The sequence below is a fragment of the Pelodiscus sinensis genome, chromosome 1 (genome assembly GCF_052426305.1).
Source record: "Pelodiscus sinensis isolate ZL-2025 chromosome 1, ASM5242630v1, whole genome shotgun sequence".
Taxonomy (NCBI): domain Eukaryota; kingdom Metazoa; phylum Chordata; order Testudines; family Trionychidae; genus Pelodiscus; species Pelodiscus sinensis.
The window spans coordinates 254,865,590-254,887,607 of NC_143052.1; the positions used below are offsets into that span (position 1 = coordinate 254,865,590).

The 22,018-nt window shown below is 47.3% G+C and overlaps 1 protein-coding gene across 2 annotated transcripts in view; it reads right to left on the bottom strand.

Moving 5' to 3' along the window:
* The window catches only part of IPO5 (importin 5), a 126,801-nt gene that overhangs the window by 24,456 nt on the left and 80,327 nt on the right, over positions 1-22,018 (bottom strand). For both annotated transcript variants that reach the window (XM_075918783.2, XM_006119706.5), the window contains exons 22-23: positions 11,650-11,772; positions 10,751-10,970 (exon numbers count right to left, since the gene is read on the bottom strand). In XM_075918783.2, the coding sequence (XP_075774898.2) occupies positions 10,751-10,970; positions 11,650-11,772 (343 nt within the window). The remainder of the gene's footprint in view (positions 1-10,750; positions 10,971-11,649; positions 11,773-22,018) is intronic.

Genomic DNA, 22,018 nt, shown 5'->3' on the forward strand with positions numbered 1-22,018 from the left:
CTTCCTGGCGGGCTCAGGCACGTGGAGCTGCGAACACGCCCGAGCTCATCATTAGACACTTCACCACAAACAGCCACAAAGGCAAGAGAATTCTTGTTGGGCAGCGTATTAGTGTATTACTTGGGCAGTGTATTAAACCTCTGGCACTGCGCTCACATGATCCCTTCCTCTTCTGGTCAATTTAAAAAAATGGCGACTGTAAATAAGAGAAGGAAAGTTGACAGTGAGGGCCGCCGCTTCCAGGACAGGTGGAAAGTGGAATATTTCTTCACTGAAATACAGAATCACTGTGTTTGTCTGATATGCCAAGAGACTGTGGCTGTTTATAAGGAATTTAATGTCAAGAGACACTACCAGTTGAGACATAGCACATACGACAAGCTAACAGGGCACGACCGCAGTGAAAAGTTGAAGCAACTTGAAGCTGTTTTAATGTCACAACAGCAATTTTTCATAAAAGCCCGTGAGTCAAATGAAAATGCCACAAGGGCGAGCTATGAGGTGGCAACGTTAATTGCTAAAAATTGCAAATCTTTTGCTGAGGGTGACTTTATCAAAGAATGCGTTATGAAAATGGTTGAGAATATCTGTCCCGAGAAGAAGCAAGAGTTTGCCAACATTTGCCTGGCTCGTAACACTGTAGCACGGAGAATTGAAGAGATTTCATCAGATATTAAGAGACAGTTGACATCCAAAGGAGTGGATTTTGACTTCTTTTCAATAGCCTGTGATGAAAGCACGGACCTATCTGACACAGCTCAGTTGCTGATTTTTATGAGAGGGGTGGACGATGAAATGAATGTGACTGAAGAGCTACTTGACCTCCAGAGCCTTACGGACCAAACAAGAGGAAAAGATTTATTTGTTTCTGTTAGTTCCGCCATAGATGACATGAAACTGCCTTGGAACAAAGTTACTGGGATTATTACTGATGGGGCACCTGCCATGGTTGGTGAACGAAGTGGATTACCAACCCTAATCTGTAACAAGGTGATCGAAGAAGGAGGCAAAGCTATTAAACTCCATTGTATCATTCATCAACAAGTTCTCTGTGCTAAACATCTCAAATATGATCATGTTATGAAACCGGTGCTGAAGACTATTAATTTTATTCGCTCTAAAGCCCTGTGCCACCGCCAGTTTAAACAGTTTCTACTGGACATCCAGACTGAATACGAAGATGTTTTATATCACAACGATGTAAGATGGCTCAGTCGGGGGTCTGCACTGCAGCATTTCTACTCTCTAAGAAAGGAAATTGGAGAATTCTTGGAAACAAAGGGACAACCAATGCGAGAACTATCTGATCCTATTTGGCTGGCTGATTTGGGGTTTCTAGTTGACATAACAAAGCATCTGAATGTACTGAACACGAGTCTTCAGGGGAAAGATGCAGTGGTGAAGGGGAAGTTACTCACCTTGTGTAGTAACGATGGTTCTTCGAGATGTGCCCCGTGGGTGCTCCACTCTAGGTGTCGGGTCCGTCCCGGCGCCACTGATCGGAAGATTTCAGAGCCATACCGGGCCGGGCCGTGCATGCTCCCTGCGCTGGTCGTTCGCGCCCTTTCCAACGATCGCGGCTCGGCCCCCCCGCCAGTTCCTCTCACCGCTCGGTCTCTGGAAGAGAAAGACAGAAACAACCCGGAGCGGGGAGGAGGGCGGGACGTGGAGCACCCACGGGGCACATCTCGAAGAACCATCGTTACTACACAAGGTGAGTAACTTCCCCTTCTTCTTCGAGTGGCCCCGTGGGTGCTCCTCTCTAGGTGACTATAAAGCAGTAGTCGGAACTAAGAGCGCTCCGGGTTACTTAGGTTTTACTGTTGAAAGGACTGCGGAAGCTACTGAATGGTCCGCCCCCCATTTCTGAACTATAGCATAATGCCTCATAAATGTAGAGCTGGAAGCCCAAGTGGCTGCCCTGCAAATATCGGCTAAAGGAACTCCTCTGGCAAAGGCCGTAGATGTCGCCACTGCTCTAGTCGAGTGTGCTCGCGGCTGCGAAGACAAGGGTTTATCCCGAATGGAGTGGCATGTGGTAATGCACAAGGTGATAAGCTTGGCAATGCGCTGAGTGGAAAGTGCAGTACCCTTAGATCGGTTCGTTGTCGATATTAGAAGTCTATCTGTTCGTCTCCACTGACGGGTTCTGTCTATGTAAAATGAAAGAGCCCGCCTAACGTCCAGCGTATGTAGCAGGGCTTCCCTCGTTGAGGAGTGTGGCTTAGGGTAAAAGGAAGGAAGGACGATCGGTTCATTGATATGAAATGATGAAGCTACTTTGGGTATGAACGCTGGGTGTAAACGTAACGTTACCAAGTCCTTCGAGAAAGAAGTAAAGGGAGGGTTTGCCATTATCGCCCCTAACTCACTAACTCTACGAGCTGAAGTAATAGCGAGCAAGAAGACGGTCTTCATGGTTAACATCTGTAAAGATACTGATGCCAGAGGCTCGAATGGGGGATACATAATTGTATCGAGTACCAGGTCGAGGTTCCACGACGGAGGAGGCGGCCTTCGAGGTGGGCTCATATTGGTTAGACCTTTTAGAAATCGTTTTAACATCGGGTGAGAGAACACCGAATAACCCTGTATCAGGTGATGGAAGGCACTGATGGCTGCCAGGTGAACTCTGAGGGATGCCAGAGAAAGCTTAGCATTTCGGAGATGAAGGATGTACTCGAGGATGTGTTGTGGAGGAGCAGTCAATGGTTGAACGTTACTCTGGAGACACCAGAGAGAGTATCTGCGCCATTTTGCCAGGTAAGTATTTCGCGTGGATGTCCTCCTGCTATGTATCAATATGGACCTGACCTGGCTTGAACAGAGGTTTTCATCTAGCGTAAGCCAGTTAGGAGCCACGCTGTCAAGTGCAATGTTTCTAGTTTGGGGTGAAGGAGAGACCCCCGATCTTGAGAGAGGAGGTCTCGATACAAGGGCAGAGGCCATGGCTGTCGAAGTGACATCTTGTGTAGGAACGGGTACCATGCTTGCCTCGGCCAAGCTGGTGCTATTAAAATTACTGTCGCCCTCTCCGTCCTGATTTTCTCTATTACTCTGGGAATGAGGACTGTTGGTGGAAAAGCATACAGTAGCGACTTTTTCCAATTGGTCAGGAGCGCATCGCCGAGGGATCCTTTGCCGATCCCCGCCCTGCAGCAGAAGAGGCGGCACTTTTTGTTGACAGACGTCGCAAAAAGGTCTACCAGGGGCGTTCCCCATCTGCAGAAGATCCCCTGAAGTACGTCCAGCCTCAGCTCCCACTTGTGGTCCGTGGGAAAGCATCTGCTGAGGGAATCGGCAATGACATTGGCTATGCCAGGTAAGTATGATGCTGTTATGATTATGTTGTTCTGTATGCACCAGTTCCAGTATCGTACCGCTTCTGCGCATAGGGAACGTGATCTTGCCCCTCCCTGCCTGTTTATATAGTACATCGCCGCTACGTTGTCTGTCAACACCCTGACTGTTTTGCCTCTCAGACTGGGGAGGAAGTGTTTGCATGCCAGAAAGATCGCCCTCAACTCTAGCTGGTTGATATGAAGGCGCCTCTCGGTGTGAGACCATTGTCCCTGGATGCGTTCCCCGTTCATGTGAGCACCCCATCCGATGAGTGAAGCGTCTGATGTTAATTGAACCGATGGCTGAGGTTGGTGAAACGGTACTCCCGTGAGGATGTTTAATGGGCTCGTCCACCATCGGAGGGACCTGTGCACGTGGGATGGAGGAGTAACCAACTTGCGTATGTCGTGTCTCATGGGGACATACACCGTTGACAGCCAGTGCTGTAAATTCCTTAAACGGAGACGTGCATGCGGGACTACAAAGGTGGCCGCCGCCATGTGGCCGAGCAATCGCAGGCAAGTATGTGCTGAGATTGTTGTGGTTTTTTGGAGAAGATTGACCAGGTCTTTTATTGCCTGGAATCTGTCCGTGGGCAGGTATGCTCTCGCCGTGCAGGAGTCGAGAACCGCTCCTATGAACTTTATGTTTTGTGTTGGAATTAGCGTGGACTTTTGTTCGTTTATTATCAACCCGAGTGAGTTGAAAGTCTCTATGACTTTTGAAAGCATTCGAGTTGTCTCTTGTGCCGTCCTTCCCTTTATGAGACAGTCGTCCAGATAAGGGAATATGATGACTCCGAGACGACGAAGATGGGCGGCGACAACGGCAAGGGTCTTTGAAAAAACTCTTGGAGCTGAAGCCAGCCCGAACGGGAGGACACAGTATTGAAAGTGCTCGTTGTTTATAACAAATCGCAGGAAACGTCTGTGCGCCGGATGTATGGCCACATGAAAGTAGGCGTCTTGGAGGTCGAGGGCTACGAACCAGTCGTCGGTGTCGAGAGAAGGGATTATTGTAGTCAGAGTCACCATCTTGAACCGCTGCTTTCGCAGATAACGGTTTAACTCCCTTAGATCGAGTATGGGTCTCCAACCCCCTGTTTTCTTTTGAGTCAGGAAGTACCTTGAATAAAATCCTTTTCCCCTGAAACAGTCTGGGACCCTTTCTATCGCTCCGATTTCCAACAGGCGATAGGCCTCCTGTTTTAGGAGGGCCTCGTGAGAAGGGTCCCTGAAAAGGGACGGGGTGGGAGGGGTAGGAGGAGGGAGGGATGTACATGGGATGGTGAGTCCGAATTTTATCACTTCCAACACCCATCTGTCCGATGATATGGCCACCCACTGATGGTAGTAGGGTCGCAACCGATGCTTGAAAATGGGAGTGGTGTCTCTGACTGTTACCGGAATGACCGGCGTGCCCTCGACCTGGAAGTCAAACTTGCTGCTTGGGTGCTCCTGCGTTATTCACCCTAGGTGGCTGAGGGCGTCTGCGCTGTGTCCTTTGCTTGGACCGGTTCTGATCGTATGGACGGTTTTGTTGTCTGCGGAACTGGTAATCGTAACGTCTTTGGAATGGGAAATAGCGTTTACGACGGAAAGGTGGAACATACATCCCGAGGGTACGTAAGGTAGCCCGGGAATCTTTACCCGTGTGGAGCACCTCGTCCGTCTTCTCCGCAAACAGCTTGATTCTGTCGAACGGAAGATCCTCGACCTTAGACTGTAATTCTTTCGGTATGGCAGCGGTCGCAAGCCATGAAGCTCTTCTCATGGAAACTGCTGTTGCGATTGATCGAGCCGCTGTGTCTGCCACATCCATGGCGATTTGCAAACCTGCTCTGGCACATGCATAGCCCTCCTGCAGTATAGCTCAGAGAAGTACTTTGTCCGTTTCGGAAATTCTCTGAGCAATTTCCGATAATTTTGCAATGTTGTCAAAACTATGATTGGAGAGCAACGCTGAGTAATTTGCAATCCGGAGGAGAAGAGTTGAAGAGGAGTACACTTTCCTCCCGAATATGTCCAATCTCTTTGCGTCCTTGTCTGCTGCCGAGTTTCTTACTTGCGGGTTCTTAGCTCTTTGAAGAGCTGCATCCACAACCAACGAGTTTGGCTGAGGGTGAGTAAAAAGGAACTCAGCACCCTTCGAAGATATGAAGTATCTCTTTTCTGCTCGCTTGCATGGTGGAGTAGTGGAAGCCGGCGTCTTCCAAATTTCTGTGGCTGGTTCCAGGATCGCCTCGTCCAGCGGTAGAGCCACCTTAGATTGCTGTCTAGGGTGCAAATTCTTCAGTAACTTATATTGCTTCACGTTCACATCCGCTAACTGAACCTCCTGTGATTGTGCTACCCTCTTAAAGAGGTCCTGAAATTCTCTGGTGTCATCTGGTGGTGAGGAGTCCATAGCAAAAACCGCGTCATCGGGGAAAGAAGATTGAGCATCCTGCGGGGAAGCTTGCGGCGGCCGGTCATCTGTGTCTGATATCTGGCCCTCTTCAGGCTCCGACAGGACCGAAATTGAGGGGGCACTAGGAGGTGGTCTGGGTGACTGCGACCGTCGATGCTCAGAGGCCGGTTGTGAATGGCGTCTGTAAGATGACTGACGGCAACAACACGAATACGAGTGGGACGGTGATCTGTCCTGCCTCCCCGTGTAATAACCCCTGTGGTAACGGTAAACAGAATCAGGGGATGGTCTTCTGGATGCATATCTGCTACCATGTCTAGTATGGTGAGACCTTGGAGGAGAGTAACTCAGAGAGCGAGATGTGTGTCTGTCATAATGGGAAGATCTTCGTTGCGGGGAACGCGAAGACCTATGTCTTGGATAGTAAGGTTCTCTCCCCGATCCCGAATACTGAGGTGAGGAAGGGTATGTTGAAGGCACAGGAGAGGGAGACAATGAATGATCCCTAGGGATCGACTTCCCAGATGCCCTTGTATGGGCTGATGAATGCCCTTTAGCACTTGAAGACTGTCGTGCTGTGCTGCGATAAACCTCCTTAACAGATGGGGAGCCTGATTCATGAGAGGAGGGGGAGGCTGTTTGCATCCTAGCCGATTGCGAGGACTTTCTCGGTGCCGATGCAGATGACTCCTGCGGCACCGGGTGTGTTGCGGGACCGCTGAGAGTTTCCGGTGCCGGCTGCCTTGACGGAACCGGGTCCTCGCTTTGCGGTGCCGGGCTCTCCCGGTGCCGTCTGTCTGGTGCCGAAGGCGCCCGGTCTCGCGGGACGGTAAGCGGCACCGCTTCGGTGACCGCTTGGGCAGCCGACTCCGTTGCTGACCCCTGCATGTCCCGCCGTTCCGGGGACGATGATTTATCCGGCGGCGCTGTTAGCCGGGGCCGCTTACTCCCCGAAGGGGTCGGATCCCGCTCGTGCTCCCTATGGAGAGGGGAGACTGGCGGTGGGGCAGACGCAGTGCGATGCTTGCCCTGTTTTGAAGATCGCGGCTGCGAAATTGACTTAGCCGCGGAGCGGCTGTTGTCCGATCCCCGGTCTCCCTGATTCACCGGAGGGAGAGGGACCGCTGGCAGGGATCGGGCAGGGGAGGCTTTTTTCTTTTTTGCTCCGGCTGCTGCAGGAGATAATGCCCTTCTTTTTGGGGTTTGTGAGGACTCCTGCTGCAGAGGGTTTGATGGCTGAAGAGCCTTGTCACAGAGCAGGAGTTTGAGGCGGAGATCTCTGTCTCTTCTTGCCCTCGGAGTTAGTTTAGAGCAGTGGGCACACTTGCTTGGGACATGAGACTCCCCCAAGCAACGAAAACAGGGAGTATGCCCATCAGAAGCAGGCATTGCCTCCTTACATTGTCCGCACCGCTTAAAGCCGGGTGATCCGGACATGGCGGTGAAACTGACCAGGAAAGCGCTTCAGCGCGCAACTGACTAAAGATCTTCTGTTTCCTTTTTAACTAACTAAACAAAGACTAATGGCTAACTAACTACAGTAAAGGTCAAACTATTTACAGACTAGTGATTTTTTTTTTTTTTTTTTTTTTTAGGAGAAAAAGGCAAGCGACCGCAGAGAGATCGCCGTTTCCGTCAGCAACCGAGGACGGTTGAGAGGAACTGGCGGGGGGGCCGAGCCGCGATTGTTGGAAAGGGCGCGAACGACCAGCAGCGCAGGGAGCATGCGCGGCCCGGCCCGGTATGGCTCTGAAATCTTCCGATCAGTGGCGCCGGGACGGACCCGACACCTAGAGTGGAGCACCCACGGGGCCACTCGAAGAAGAACCAGCTTTATTCACACCTCAAAGCCTTTGGGACAAAGCTGCAACTTTTCATAAGGCAGTTGTCACAAACACAGCCCAATACCATACATTTTTCAACGTTGCAGGAAATAATGAACAGTTTTCCACAGGACAATATCAGTGCGCAAACGAGCAGGTATGCAGCAGACATTGCATCTCTGGCTGGGGAGTTTCAACTGAGCTTTCAGGATTTTGCAGCTATTGAAAAGGAGATCAGCCTTTTCTCCTCTCCATTCTCTGTTGACCCCGATGATGCTCCAGATCAGCTGCAGTTCGAGCTCATTGGGCTGCATTGTGATAGCGAGTTACGCAGTCGTCACCAACAGCTCTCTCTTGTGAACTTTTACCGCCAACTGGATAAGAGCCGGTTTCAAGAGACTCGAACATTGGCTAAGAAAATGCTGAGCTTGTTTGGCTCAACATATATGTGTGAGAAGACATTCTCTGCTATGAACTTTAACAAGAACCGCGTGAGGACAAGACAGTGACTCTCACCTGCATGACATTTTGCGCATCAAAACCACTGCCTTTGAACCAGACCTAGCCTATGTGCTGCAGTCCAGATCTCAGTTTCACCCTTCACATTAGTGTAGGCAAGTTTTTTTTTCAATTGAGATGAATACATTGTAAAATCTCAGTTAATGTCAGTTGGTCTAAATCAGTTATAAATATATTTGGACACAACATGTATAGTTGGTGTTATGTTCCTGTTCATATTTTTTGAACTTAAAAGTTGATAATATGTAATGTACTTTACAATGTTCCTGACATATATTTCAGCTTCCTGGATTTTTTTTTCATCTGGCCTTCAGATATGAAAGGCAGAGTGATTTAACACCTGTTTAGATTTGTCATCCATGTGACGAAATGAAAAGTATGCCGTTTGCAATAAACTTTGCATAAAATAGTTAATTTGCATTTAATTTTAATGGTTCAAAGAATGTCAGGCAAAATGGTCGGCCCTCACGCATGTTCACTTCTTCAAATCTGGCCCTCTTTGAAAAAAGTTTGGACACCCCTGCCATAGAGGAGCGAATGCATTTTTAGACAGGGTAGAGGCTGTTTAGAAGACTGTTTAATGTTCATTATGATAAACATCAAATAGTTATATTTGGGCAGACCCATATTTCCACCATTAATAGAACTTATTAAAAGAGTGGATGAAGCCACATTGTTCACATATATTCACTAAACCTAGAAGGATCTCACTTTGAAATCCTCTCTTCACAAAGCCCACCTCAAATCAAGCTATACCCAGCATTTCTGGCTTCTTCTTTAGGCATGTTCAATGGAATGTTAATTTCACATCCTAATGTGAAGTGCAATGCCGAGTTTCAGATCTTTTATATAGTGTAACTTTTTTCATCCAGCGTCACAGACTCCTAGACAGAACTACATTATTTATGAATATGTGCTGATTTTAGAACCAAAACTCAGTGAGTTATCTGTCCCACAGAGCTAGCTACATTTTAAAAAGGTATATGCATTTTAAAATTATATAATTATATCCTAGCTCGCTTTGGGTCTTGATTCCCAAGCCCCACCATTCCTCAATCATTTTCAGATGTCAATCATTGTCTCCAGATTTGTTCCCTGCAATCTGTTTTCCTTGTTCCCTCCTACTTCCTTTCCAGTGCTTGAGTCTTCTTCCTCTACATTAACACAACAACCTTGTCATTTACCAGGATCTCCTAGATTCTAACCTTTGGTCTACTCTTGGGCCCAAAATGTCCAAATCAAAACCAGGAGCTGCAGCTGCATAACCTTTTGTGGAGTCTGACAAAAGTCTCTAAATGCAACTCTAAGGCCACAACGAGCACAATGCCTGGACCAGAAAAATATTCATTGCAAAGAAGGGCTGAAAATAGGAGTTTCTAAAGAATTTAGCAATATCTATAGAAATATTAAATCTTTTGTAATCTAAAGATTCTTCTGCAAACTATTTCCATTAATCCTTGTTATAGCATGATTTTCCATTGCAGCATAAATATTAATTTTAAAATTAATATTTAATACTTCTTTAAATACGGAACAATTAATGTTAGTGCACCATACAATAAAATCAAGTGAAATACCGTATTTTCCGGCATATAAGATGACTTTTTATACTAAAAAACATCCCCCAAAAATCAGGGGTCGTCTTATACACCGGGTATAAACACACTGTAGCTTTGGCTACATACAGAACGTCCCTGTGCTGATACTGTATGTACCGTGCTGAGCCAATCACGGCAAGCGGTGTCATCTATTAATGCATACAAAGCCTGCTCGGATTGGCTGAGTCAGAGAGGCAGGCTATTACAACCTTTGCCAATCCGAGCAGGCTTTGTATGCATTAATAGAATACACCGCTTGCCGGGATTGGCTCAGCGCGGTACATACAGTATCAGCACAGGGACGTTCTATATGTATCCGAAGCTACAGTACTGTATTAGGGCACATCCAGCAGGCTGGTGTTATTAAATGGTGTTGCCTCGGAAGGGGGGGTAGTCTTATACGGCAAGTACAGGCCAAAACCTATGTTTTAACTGGAAAATTAGGGGGTCGCCTTATACGCCCAGTTGCCTTATACGCCGGAAAATACGGTAAGCCAATCACTCAAATATACTAGGGTCAGCTCAAACTAAAGGGAAAACCAAATGCCTGCAGGTGATGTGACTGGCTACCAAAAAAGATCAATTTCCAAATACAAAGAAGGATACAAGCAATTGTTAAAGTCCATGATGTACTTGCTGAAAATCAATCCATTATTCATTAAAGGTACCAAAAAGGAACCACTGGCAGAAAGTTCCAAAATTAAGGAACCTAACTAAGGCCAAGGCTGCACCCAATTTACTCCTGATTCTGTCTGATGAGCTTTTTTGTTTCCAAGATTGACATTATACCTTTCTGCACCTATAACAATTTCCTAATACTTGAAATGATGTCATTATAGGCAGTTTATCATTACTACTTTTCCTCAAGGGCTATAGGATGGAGAATTTAATTAAAAATTATGTAAATTACACAGTGACCATTTCTAAGTGGAGTAGATATGCAAAATGTCTTCTAGCACATTCTAAACTTATTGTACTATTCAGAGTCAATTGACATTTTGTCTATACCATATTATTTTTGTTATCTCAACCAATTATTATATGCATGAATATACATACCTGTGCAAAAAGGACGATAGCTCTCCCCACCAAACTGTGCCATAACTCCAACACCGTAAGCAGCTGCTTGCCTAACCTCTGGACTGTTGTCACATATTGATTGTAGCATTGGCCTCAGGAAGTATTCAGCATATTTGAATGAGGACGGGCTGCAGTGCTCTATGATGTCATCAAAAATGCATAACCCCCATTGTCTGTCTGGCCATGGCCTATGTGGACACTACATCAAAAAATTAACATTTTCTAAGTCATCTAAGACTATACGTGTCAATCAACTGCCATGATGCATACAAAAAGATGGAGTATTGCTCAACATTTCATTTTTAATTGTGGAATTTAAGTTCTATTGCAAGTGCCATATGAATTGACATGCATTTAATATTTAAAGAAGAATTTGTTCCTCTAATTACACTGACTGCAACACCACAAAGACAAAATAAAAAAATAACGTTGGCTTTTTAGAGCAATTATACTAATAAAGGATATCAGAAGACTATATGCTGAATACATAAGTTCATATCCCGTCATCTTATGCCTAACTATTCCCACTAACTTTCCCTCTTTTTTAGGCCTTGTTCCATGAAAGTCCCCTATCACTGATGCACTTCCTCTTTTGAATTTCAAATACCTCTCCAAAATACTTCTGTGAAGCATATCAGCAATAATCTATGACAGATGAGTTAATAAAAAAGAAATAAATGCACTCCTGTGTGATAAAGTACCAGGTGACCATTTGTTTGATTATATTTGTCTAGACTATAAACTTCTTGGGGAAGATCATGCCTATGTTTTGTATACTAAAAGGTCTCAGGTGCCCTAAAAATAATATGCCAACAGCATGAGATCTTATCCAAGTGCCATAACAAATCAACTAAATGGAAATCATCCAAGATACTTACAATTAAATTGACAATAAGTGGTAGTAGCTGTTCAAACCATAGCAACACCTTTTCCTGGTAGCTGCTGAATATTGAGTGCAAGATATCCGACACTTTAGTCAGAATATAGACATCACTGTCATCCTAAGAAGTAAAGACAGAAATAATATTAGAAGTATCCTTTTGATCTGCACTCTCAGAAAACAAATCTCAATCATCTCAATTTTTTAACTAAAGCAACTTAAATTATGACAATGATAACTAGATATGTGAATACAGGTTGAACCTCTCTAGTCCGGTATTCTCGTCCAGCAATATCTGTGGTCTAGCATGGTATCAGTTAGCTGGCCCCACTTATCGGTGTGGCCAAGTTTCTTGTGGCACATAAAGTTCATTTACAGCCACCAGTCCTGGCTCTCAGTGTTCTACACTGTTATTTAACTCTAATTTATGTCTTCTAAGAGCCCAGTAAGCAGTGGAAGCGTGGTAATGTTGCTAGACAATATTGACCTCCCACGGTTCGGTAAATTCTCTAGTTCGGCACTGGTCAGGTCCTGAGGAAGCTGGATTTATACCACTACCCAGTTTCTATGTTGACAGAGCTCCTTCCCCTTGGTTTCCAACTATGTTACATCAGAAGAAGTTGTTTCAGATGTGAAAGGGAAACCATGCACGATCAAAAATGGAAAACAAAAAAACCCCACCCAAAACAGCCATATTGCCCCATGGAATCAAAAGAAATTACTCACCTTGTGCAGTAACGATGGTTCTTTAAGATGTCCCCCTTTGGTGCTCCCCTCTAGATGTTAGTGTGTCCCAGCACTGAAGAGGAGAGATTTTTCCAGCACTGGTCTGCTGGGCCGCATATGCATGGTAGCGGTCTTGAGGTATTAGTGCCTAATGTAACATGCGCGTGGCCTGAACCTCCTCTGTTCCTTCTCTGCTCAGAATCAAGAATCTGGACTCCGACGTAGATCGGAGAAGGGTGAGTCATGGCGCACCCAAAGGGACACATCTCAAAGAACCATTGTTACTGCACAAGGTAACTTCTTAGAGCGGTGTCATCCCTATGGGGGCTTCAGTCCAGTGACTACCAAGTAGTGTCACAGGAGGAAGTTGGGATTCAGAGTCATGTATGGAAAACTGAGGAGAACACAGCTTGGCAGACTGCTGTGTCCAGAATGGAACCAGAGGATTGCATCATGTTTTGCAGAAAAGTGCTTTAAGGTCCAGGTGCCAGCTCTGCAGAGGACTACTAAAGAGACATTGCATAAAAAAGTCACTGAGGCCACCATTACTTGGGTGGAGTAAATCTTTATATTATCAGGGAGTATTTTGTCCCATATTGTGTAGCACGTGTATGCATGTGGCGGTCCAATCAGAGAGACGTTGCATGGAGATCACTGCACCCTTTGAGAATGAATAGCTGTTGTGATTTGCGGAATGGTTTCATTCTGTGTAGAAAACGACAGCTCATTAGATGTCCAAAGTGTGTAAGGTGGCTTCATGGTGGCCCTTGTGTGGTTCAGGATAGAATGCTGGAAAATTTATGGGTTGATAAATATGAAAGGCAGTGGCCACTTTTGTTAAGAAGGCTGGGTGGATCACATTGTGATTTTGTCATTAGTAAAAATAGTGTATGGGGGTTCAGACATGAGAGCACCAACCCCACTAACTCATCTGGCTGATGTTACAGCTACCAGGAAGGCAACCTTCATTGACATGTGTAGTAGTGAGCAGGTGAGGGTTTAAAGAGTGGGTCAATTTAGACCCCATGCAGGGATGAGTTATCAGACTGGAGGGTAGACATTTTGGATGCCCTCCAGAAACCATTTGAGTGGGCTCGTGAAGACAGAAGATCTGTCTAATTGTTTATGAAAGGCTGTAATAGCAGTGAAATGAACAGACCTTTAAGTGAGCTGAGTTCAATGATCTAGTCCAATACAACTGGGAAAGACATTTCACTAGGGAGGAGTTGTTTGTACTAACACTAGAGAGAGAATCCCTCCCACTTCTGGAGAAGTATTTCCAATTAAACAGCTATCGATCCACAAGATATATTTTATTCCTTCTGAACAGGTTACTTTGTCATGAACCACAGAAGTGCCAGGCTTGGAGGTAAAAGGGTCTGCGGATTTGGATGTAGTATATAGCCATTATTCTGAGACAGGAGGAAGTCTGGCCATGATGGAAGGGATTGTGCATATTGCAAGAGGGAAGGGAACCAGCTCTGTCGGGGCCATATTGGAAGAATGAGGATGGTATGGGCATTTGTCCACACATCTTGTGATTTAATTGAGGAATTAATGATATTGGCATAGAGCAGTATCATGTTCCAGGGGATGAGAAAGGTGTCCATGAGAGATCCAGGTGTGAGCCCCCCAACCCATGTTTCTGCCCTACAGTCCTCTGTCCCTCAGGCCACAGTAGGGAGTGAAGTCCTGTAGTCCCAGGGCCACAAAGGGGAGTCCAGGTGCTAGAACTTCTTCCGCACTTCTGTGGAGGGGATCAAGTTTGGATCAGTGGGGCTTACAGGATACCAAACAGCCTAAGAATTGAAGGGAAGCCCTTACTATCATTTGTGGGTTCTACTATATTGTCAAAATGAGTCTGACATTGGGGCAAACCTGTCTTATCAAGTATGCCCCGAGGGTGGAGGAGTCCAGAGAGCTCCAATGAAGTCTATTAATTTAGTGGGTTTGAGACCTTTCTATGCTGAGGTGGAGGTGCAGGGAGCAGAACAAGGATAGTCTTGCTGGATGTTGTATGTACCTTGAGAAATGAATGGCTTTTCAGGCGTTATTATGGGCCAAATATATGCTGATGATCAGGGCTCGACAAATTATGCAAAACCCTACTCGCCAGACAAAAAAGGGACTCGCCAGACCGCCCCCGCAGGCACGCACCACCGGAAAATGGGATGAACAGGGGGGCATGTTTGTTTACGTAAGTTATCATGGCCACAGTTATCATTGTTTGTCATTGACGTTTTGACGCGGTCTCAAAAACTTCAGTGAAAGTTAAAATATTTTCATAGGCGTGCGCAGCACATTTCATTAGTGTGCACACAGGAGTGGTTTGAGGTGGGCTGCAGCAGCTGGCGCCCCAGGCAGAACGCGCGATCGGCACCCCTATCTGCAGGGCCATCAATGGACTGATATCATCGGGCACCCTGGGCGCCCCGTTGAAGGCGGTGCCAAAGGCAGCAGCCACATCCACCTATAGTCACGGACCGCTCCTGGGTGTGCACCCGAAGAATTTTTTAAAATGTACTCTTGACTCCAATTAACCACACCCCTGACCCCGGTTAACCATGCCCCGACTCGTTAACCACGCCTTTGGAGGTAACACTCTCGGGGCAAGATGGACACATGACCAGAAGTAAAAGGTGTAATGTGACACCCCCTTTCCCCCCAAGGATCCTCCTACCAATAGGAATTAGTTTGGCCCCCACCAAACCCCCCTCATGCAACTATCCTGCAATTGCATTAACTCAACGTGTGACATTAACTCGGGGGCGGAGAGACTGGGGTAAGAGTTTCCTCCCATGAGCAGAATACATTGTGTGTAGTGCACCAGTACTGAGTTCATGTGGCTTGTTTGGATGTGCTACTGTGGCACCCAAGTTATTAATAAATATCTTATAAACCTCTACCTTTTCCTTCTGCTGCCATGTCTCCTCCCCTTGCTCCATTAGCTCCCCGGTGCCTGCTGCCCCCAACCCTTCACCCTCCTCTGCTACCCTTCTCACTGCCCTCAGCCTTCCTGAGACCTGCCCCCCTCCACCAGCCCTTCTCTCCTCCCTGTGCCCACTCCCGCTAGTAGCCCCACTCTGATCATGTGAGCTACCCCTCCCCTAACACCTCCCTCTACACACCTGCCCTGCCTCTCTCTTTTGGCACTGGTCCCTCCCATGCAGGTATCTGCCCTTCTGCTTCATCCCAGAATCCCCTTGCACCTGCACCTTCCCTTACCCATGCACCCTCCTGGTGCCTCTCCCTTCCCTCACTGCCCCCTTTGTCCTCTTTCCCTGATGCCCACCCCCTCACCACCTTCTGCCTCCATTGCCCGTGCCCGTAACCTCACACATGCCTTGCTCCATCCCCACTTTCCTCATACCCATCCCTTCTTTCAAGCCTTCTCCCAGCACTTCTCCCTTCCCCCCCTCTAGCTCCCAACGCCCTTACCCTCTTCTTTCCTAGAATCACCCTGTCCCCCTCCCACTAATGCCTCCTCTCCTGCCCTCTTCCTCATTGTCTCCACTTGGCCCCCTGGCATTTGTCTTTCCTCCACGCTGTCCCTTGGCCCCTTTCCATTTCTTCTCCTGCCCTGCCCCCCTCTTCTCAGCACAAGCCCCTTCCTCTGCCACCCACCTTCTGCCTTCCAGTTTGCAGGGCGGCCGCAGCCCCGGCCAGGCTCCAGACCACATGCCGGACTGCGCAGTGCAACGCTGGGCTGTGCGGTTTTAAAGTCCCGGGCCGTGACATCACACCACGGCGTCTACCCTTCCAGCTGTTGCACGGCGTATCAGCATACCGTGCATGAGCTCCCTCCCACAGAGCCAAGCAGCCCAGAGCCCCCCAACTAGATCTCCCTCCCATAGAGCCGAGGAACAGGTTGGGTAAGTTCATTTTACTTTTAAAAGAGGCTGCTACTGCCGACTGCCTCTGCTTGTAGTGCGTTCTGGGCAGCAGCATGTGGCCCAGCTGCCGGCTTACTGATCTAGCGTGAAGTGGTCCTACGCAGCGTGCGCTCCCCTCCCACCCTGGCCTGGTTCCCCTAGCGTAGTGATGCCCAGGGTCAACTGCCCCCCCTTCGCTAGGCCTCTGGTGCCAAGGAAGGGGTGGGCTGGCAAGCATGTGTGCACCTTCTCCTGAGTGCTCAGCTGTCTCTTGTTGCCATAGGCAACAGCAGCCGGCAGCACACGCAGGCAAGGGAGAGCCTGCGCAGCTTTCATTCTGGCAGGGATGCTTTGGGACTGGGGGGATGCTCTGGGGCTGGTGGTGGGGCGCGGACCAGGGCCCGCTCCAGGCAGGGCTGGGCAAGAGACCCAGCTCCAAATATTGGTGGAGCAGGGCGCCCAGCTCTGAATATTGGTGGGGCATGGGCACCATGAGCCCATATAACTTGCCACCTATGGCTACTCGCCAGCTGGTACTATCTACTCGCCCTGGACAAGCGGATTTGTCGAGCCCTGCTGATGAGGACTCTTGGGGTGGTGAAACTCTGATATAATCATGGTCCCTTGTCAGCCATGAAACATAAGGGAAGGGGTACATGGCTATATGAAAATAAACCTCTTCAATGCCAAAGGACACAAAACAATCTCAACTCTATGGAAGAAGTTACAGCAGCTAGTGTTACCATTCTGAATGGTTCAGAGCAGACAAAAGTTTTTCCAAGTCCTGAGGTCCAGAATTGGTCTCCATTAGTGGGTTTTTCTTTGGGATTATCTAAGAACTCTCTAAAAGTTTGGTGAAAACCTCTGTAAGAAGTGTCCGTGATGAGGAATGCAAAGATGGTGGGAAGGCAGGATGATGCTAACTAGATTGAAATCTCCATGACCCCTCTTCTCCTACGTAATGAATTCCAAGGAAGGCAGGAAAAAAAAATGGCAAGATGATCTATGGAAAGATTAATGCAGTAAATTAATGCAGTAAGAGTTCTGAAGTGAGAGACCGTTTGTGACCCCTGACCAATGGATCAAAACGGTTGCTTTGAGGAAATCTCCAACTGGGAAGTCACTGTAGTGGACAGGTCTTAGGGAAACTGGGCTTTAGTGGGAGGTTCAGCAGGTCTGGGCTTGATAGTGGGAGACCTTTCTCTCCACCACAGACGTACCAAAAGTTCATAGTGCCATCTGATAGTCTAACTGAATGAAAAGATTCATCTGTGGCATCACTGAAGTTGGACCCCTCAAATGGAAGGTCCTCAGTGTTGGGGTTTTGGGTTTTTTTAACTCCTGGAAGAAGGGTCAGAGGATGTAGTCAAGAAGCTCAGTGCATGACTATTGCTTTAGCCATAGAATTTCTACTTGAATTGGTGGCACTAAATGAAACCTGGACAGATGCTCTTTTGTCTGGCCTTCCATTGTAAGGGCTAGAAATTGTTCCTCGCCCCTGGCAGGTGTTCAATAAAAGACGAATACTCTAACCTGTAAAATCATATTTTGCCATCAGGGCTTGGTAACCGGCTATTATGAATCGTAAATAGGCTGAGGCTTTTACAATTCAGAACATCCAGCCATTTCAGCTCCTTGTCATGTCAGGTAGTGTTGAACAGGACCAACATTGCCTATTTTGTTCATTAATGGTCTCACAAGCAGCGAGTTAAGGGAACTATGGGAGAAAAGAATTCTCAAGCCTGGGAGCAGTACACAGAATGTGTGGCAAATTCTAGCTACCATGCCAACTCAAGGGCTAAGACCAATAGAGGAGCATTGATGGGCAAAGCGATTTTGTGCCGAGATATATAGAACATGTTCCCATATTTCCACAAACAAAATTTGTAAGTTCTCTGCTATTTGTTTTATCAAGTCTTGAAAGGCCTTGAAATCATCATCATAAGATGGGGAGGCGTAAACCTCATTTGGCGAGGAAGAGGATTTGTGGGAACATGGTTTCTGTTTCTCTAGTTGGCTCCTGCTATTCTTCAAATTCCTCATACGGAACAGGGCCTACGGATGACAGTTGACCACTGCTAACACCGTAGAGAAAACCTCAGGTTTGGTGCTGTGAAGAGTCCAAAAGGTAGGATTGTATATTGACAGGAGTTGCAAATCTAGGGTAAAAAATGGAGAAAATGTCTATAACCAGGTCGTATGGATACGTGAAAATATGCGTTTTGTAGGTCAAGAGACAAAAACCAGTCGCTGAGCTACAGAGTGGGGATTATGGTGGCTAATGTGACCATTTTGCATTTTTGTCATTTGACAGATGTGTTTAGTGCCCTCAAGTCAAGAATTGGGAGCCAACTGCAGTTTTTTTTCCTGGGTGAGGACACAGTGAGAGTAGAAGCCAGTCCTCAAACTCCAGCGGAACTGGTTCTATGGCTCCTAATTGTAGCAGGTGATCCACCTCTTGTTGCAGTACGAGGAAGGGGATGATGTATCCAAAGGAAATTGTATCAACCACTAGTCAGATGAGATGGTGTGCCATTTGTCAAGAAATGGCAGCAGGCGGTAAGTGAAGTGTTTGCTAGTATTTGGGAGCTCTAGAGGAGGTAGTATGGTTTTTGGTCTCTCAACAAATGGCTCAAATTTGCTTATATAGTTTTGGTGGGTGGATGGAGGTATTAGTTTGGGGTCGTCAAGGCTGTGGTCTACTACAGCCGCATTGTTGATATGGCGGTGATCTTGCCTTTGATAGTGATACATAGGTTGTGGATATCTTGGCCTATGGTATGGTTGATATCTGTACTGTCTTCTTGCTACCGGTGTCTAGATCCCTAGAGAGGGTAAGGTTGCCCTGGAGTCTTTCAAGTAGAGGACCTCGGTTTTTTATAAGAGCTTCTCTCCCTCAAATGGCAGGTCTTTCACTGATGGCTGGATTTTGAGGTAAGGCAGATTACTGGAACCACGAGACTTGTTGCATGACAACTGCCATGGCTGTTGTTCTCGTAGACATATCAGCTGCTTCCAAGGCAGCCTGAAGGGCTGTGCATATTACCTGACCCTCTGAGACAATTGCTCTGAATTGCACCTTCTTATTGTCTTGTACATCATCAATGAAGGCATTAAACTTTACATAATTATTGAAATCATATTTGCTGAGAAGTGTGGCGTAATTGGCTACTCTCATTTGTAGCCTAGCTAATGCATACACTTTCTTCCCAAGTGAGTCAAGTCTCTTATTGTCCTTGTCGGATGGTGTGGAATATTTTTGTTACTCATTCCTCTGCTGAGTCGCATCCACTACCAGTGAGTTTGGTAGTGGGTGAGTGAAAATAAATTCTGAGCCCTTGCGGTCTGCCTTTTTACAGGTAGGTGGAATTGAGGCAGGTGTTTGCCACAGGGTTATGGCAGGTTCCAGTATGGCCAAGTTAATTGGCAAGGCAATTTTTGCAGAAGATGTCGCTTGGAGGATATTTGTGAGTTCGTGTTGCGTGTCCTGCACTTTGTCCATGGGAATGTTCAAATTGGTTGCAACTCTCTTAAACAGGTCCAGAAAAGGAGAGAAATCCTTGGTGGCTGCTGAGACCGATGACATGATGGCCTCATCCATTACAGACAGCGAGTTTGTGTCTGGACCCGAATTCAGGGAATGGCGTTCGTCAATTTCATTTAATCCCCTCCCTGTTTGAGGGGATTAGGTAGGGGAGAATGCGTTTTTGCAGTGTGCTTCGTTTTGCATGATCTCTTCTTGTGTTGAGGCCACAGGTTCCAGAATTGCCATGGGGGAGGAGGGAGTGGAGGGCATTGGTGGCATCCATTGAACCACGGCTGCTCTGGTAAGTCGAGCTCATCAGAATTAAACAACTGCCCCAATGCCTCTGTGCGTGGGGATAGCTGTGGTGAGAAAACCCCTAAGTCATCATCCCCATCAGTTGATAAGGGGGAAGGTGATGCTGTGTAATAGGATAGTGGTGAATGAGGTTGTTTGTCATTACTAAAAAATGGGGAGTTTAAAGTTGGAGATCACAAGGTCTCTGTGCTTCCTACAGATAATAGTAGGAATGCGAGGTGCTGAAAGTGCCCTTGCTATAAAAGATGAGTGTGCCTGCGGCACCACAGGAGCAGAACACACAGCGTGAGGCGTTATGGGCAGTGAAGGGGGGGCCGTGCCATGCGACTGCCTTGTCAGCTGCTGCGGTGCCATAACTGCTTACAGTGCCGCTGTACTCTGCACAGTGCCAGTCAGCTCCGTGACGAGCTTTATGAGGCTTGCAGCCTCTGGTTGGGCACCCTGTGTGGCACCTTTATGGTGAGCATGGGGTGCACCTGAGGAACCTGGTCTTTCGTAGGCATGGAGGCGTGGCTTGTCAGGGTTAGCCAACTGCCTCAATTGAGCACCATTTTGGCGAGTGTGGGTTTTGTAGAAGTGAGGTGGCCCATTTCTTTGGGGATTTAAGCGGTTTATTCCCTTTGTCCTTGGTGGTCTGCCTCGAGCCTGGATCTGAGGAAAGGCGTTTGCCCTTATCTGTAAGGATCATTTTTAAACGGAGGTGTTTGTCTCTCCCTCTCCATGCGTGTGCTTTTAATTTGGTGCAGTGTGGACAGTCCCGTTGGGAGTGGGAGTTCCGCAGGAACTTAATGCATTTGTCGTGGTCATCCGAGGCCTGCATTGCGTCATTGCAGTCTGTACAGCGTTTGAAGCTGGGTGAGCCCATCAGCTTTTGTGTTTGTGTGTATGTTCACAAAACTACTGGGGGGGGGGGGGGGGACACAACAACAAAAACCCCACTTACAATAAACTAATCTATCTCTGGAATAGATGAGGAACAAGGAGCACTGCAGAGGTCCGTCTGAAGCGGGGGACAGTATAAAGGAACTGAAGGGACTGTGGCCGCACATGCATGATGGTGCCTGGGGGGAGGGGAGAACACCCAAGTGCAGTCCCCCAATGCACTGCTATTAAAAATCCACTCAGGCACTGCGATGCACCTATGCCTGCTGCAGGGTACCCAAGGGACTTCTCTTGAAGAACAAGAAGAAGTTACTCACCCTGTGAAGTAATGATTGTTCTTCAAGATGGGCCCCGTGGGTGCTCCACTCCAGGTGTCTGGTCCCATCCCAGCTCTGCGAATTGGAGAGCAATCAGAGCTGTGGTCCGCCAGACCGCACATGTGTGGCTGCCAGAGGCGGCGTTCACGCCTTTGATGTGTTGCACACGGTCCGGCTTGCTCAATTCCTCTCAGCTGCTTCTTGAAATGAGAAAAATAAAAATTCCAGAGCGGGGAGGAAGGGAGGGTCATGGAGCACCCACGGGGCACATCTCGAAGAATAATCATTACTTCACAGGGTGAGTAACTTCTTCTTCGAGTGGCCCCGTGGGTGCTCCACTCCAGGTGACTTCACAGCAGTACTCGAACACTTCAGCTTTCTGGAATTAAGGTTTTTGAATATGGGAAAGAAGTGCTGTAGCCACTGAGGAATTGGCAGCAAATTGGTTTACTACAGCATAATACCTCATAAAAGTAGAATGAGAGGACCATGTTGCTGCTCGACAAATGTCTCTAAATGGAACACCTCTGAGAAAAGCTGTAGTCGTGTCTACTGCTCTCGTAGAATGGGCCTTTGGAGAACACACAAGAGGTGTGTTATGTATGGAGTAACAGGTTGTAATACACAACACTATTAATCTTGCAATCCGTTGGGAAGTAATAGGTTGTCCCTTGGATCGATCCGCTAACAACACTATTAGGCGGTCCGATTTCCTAAAGTGTCACGTTC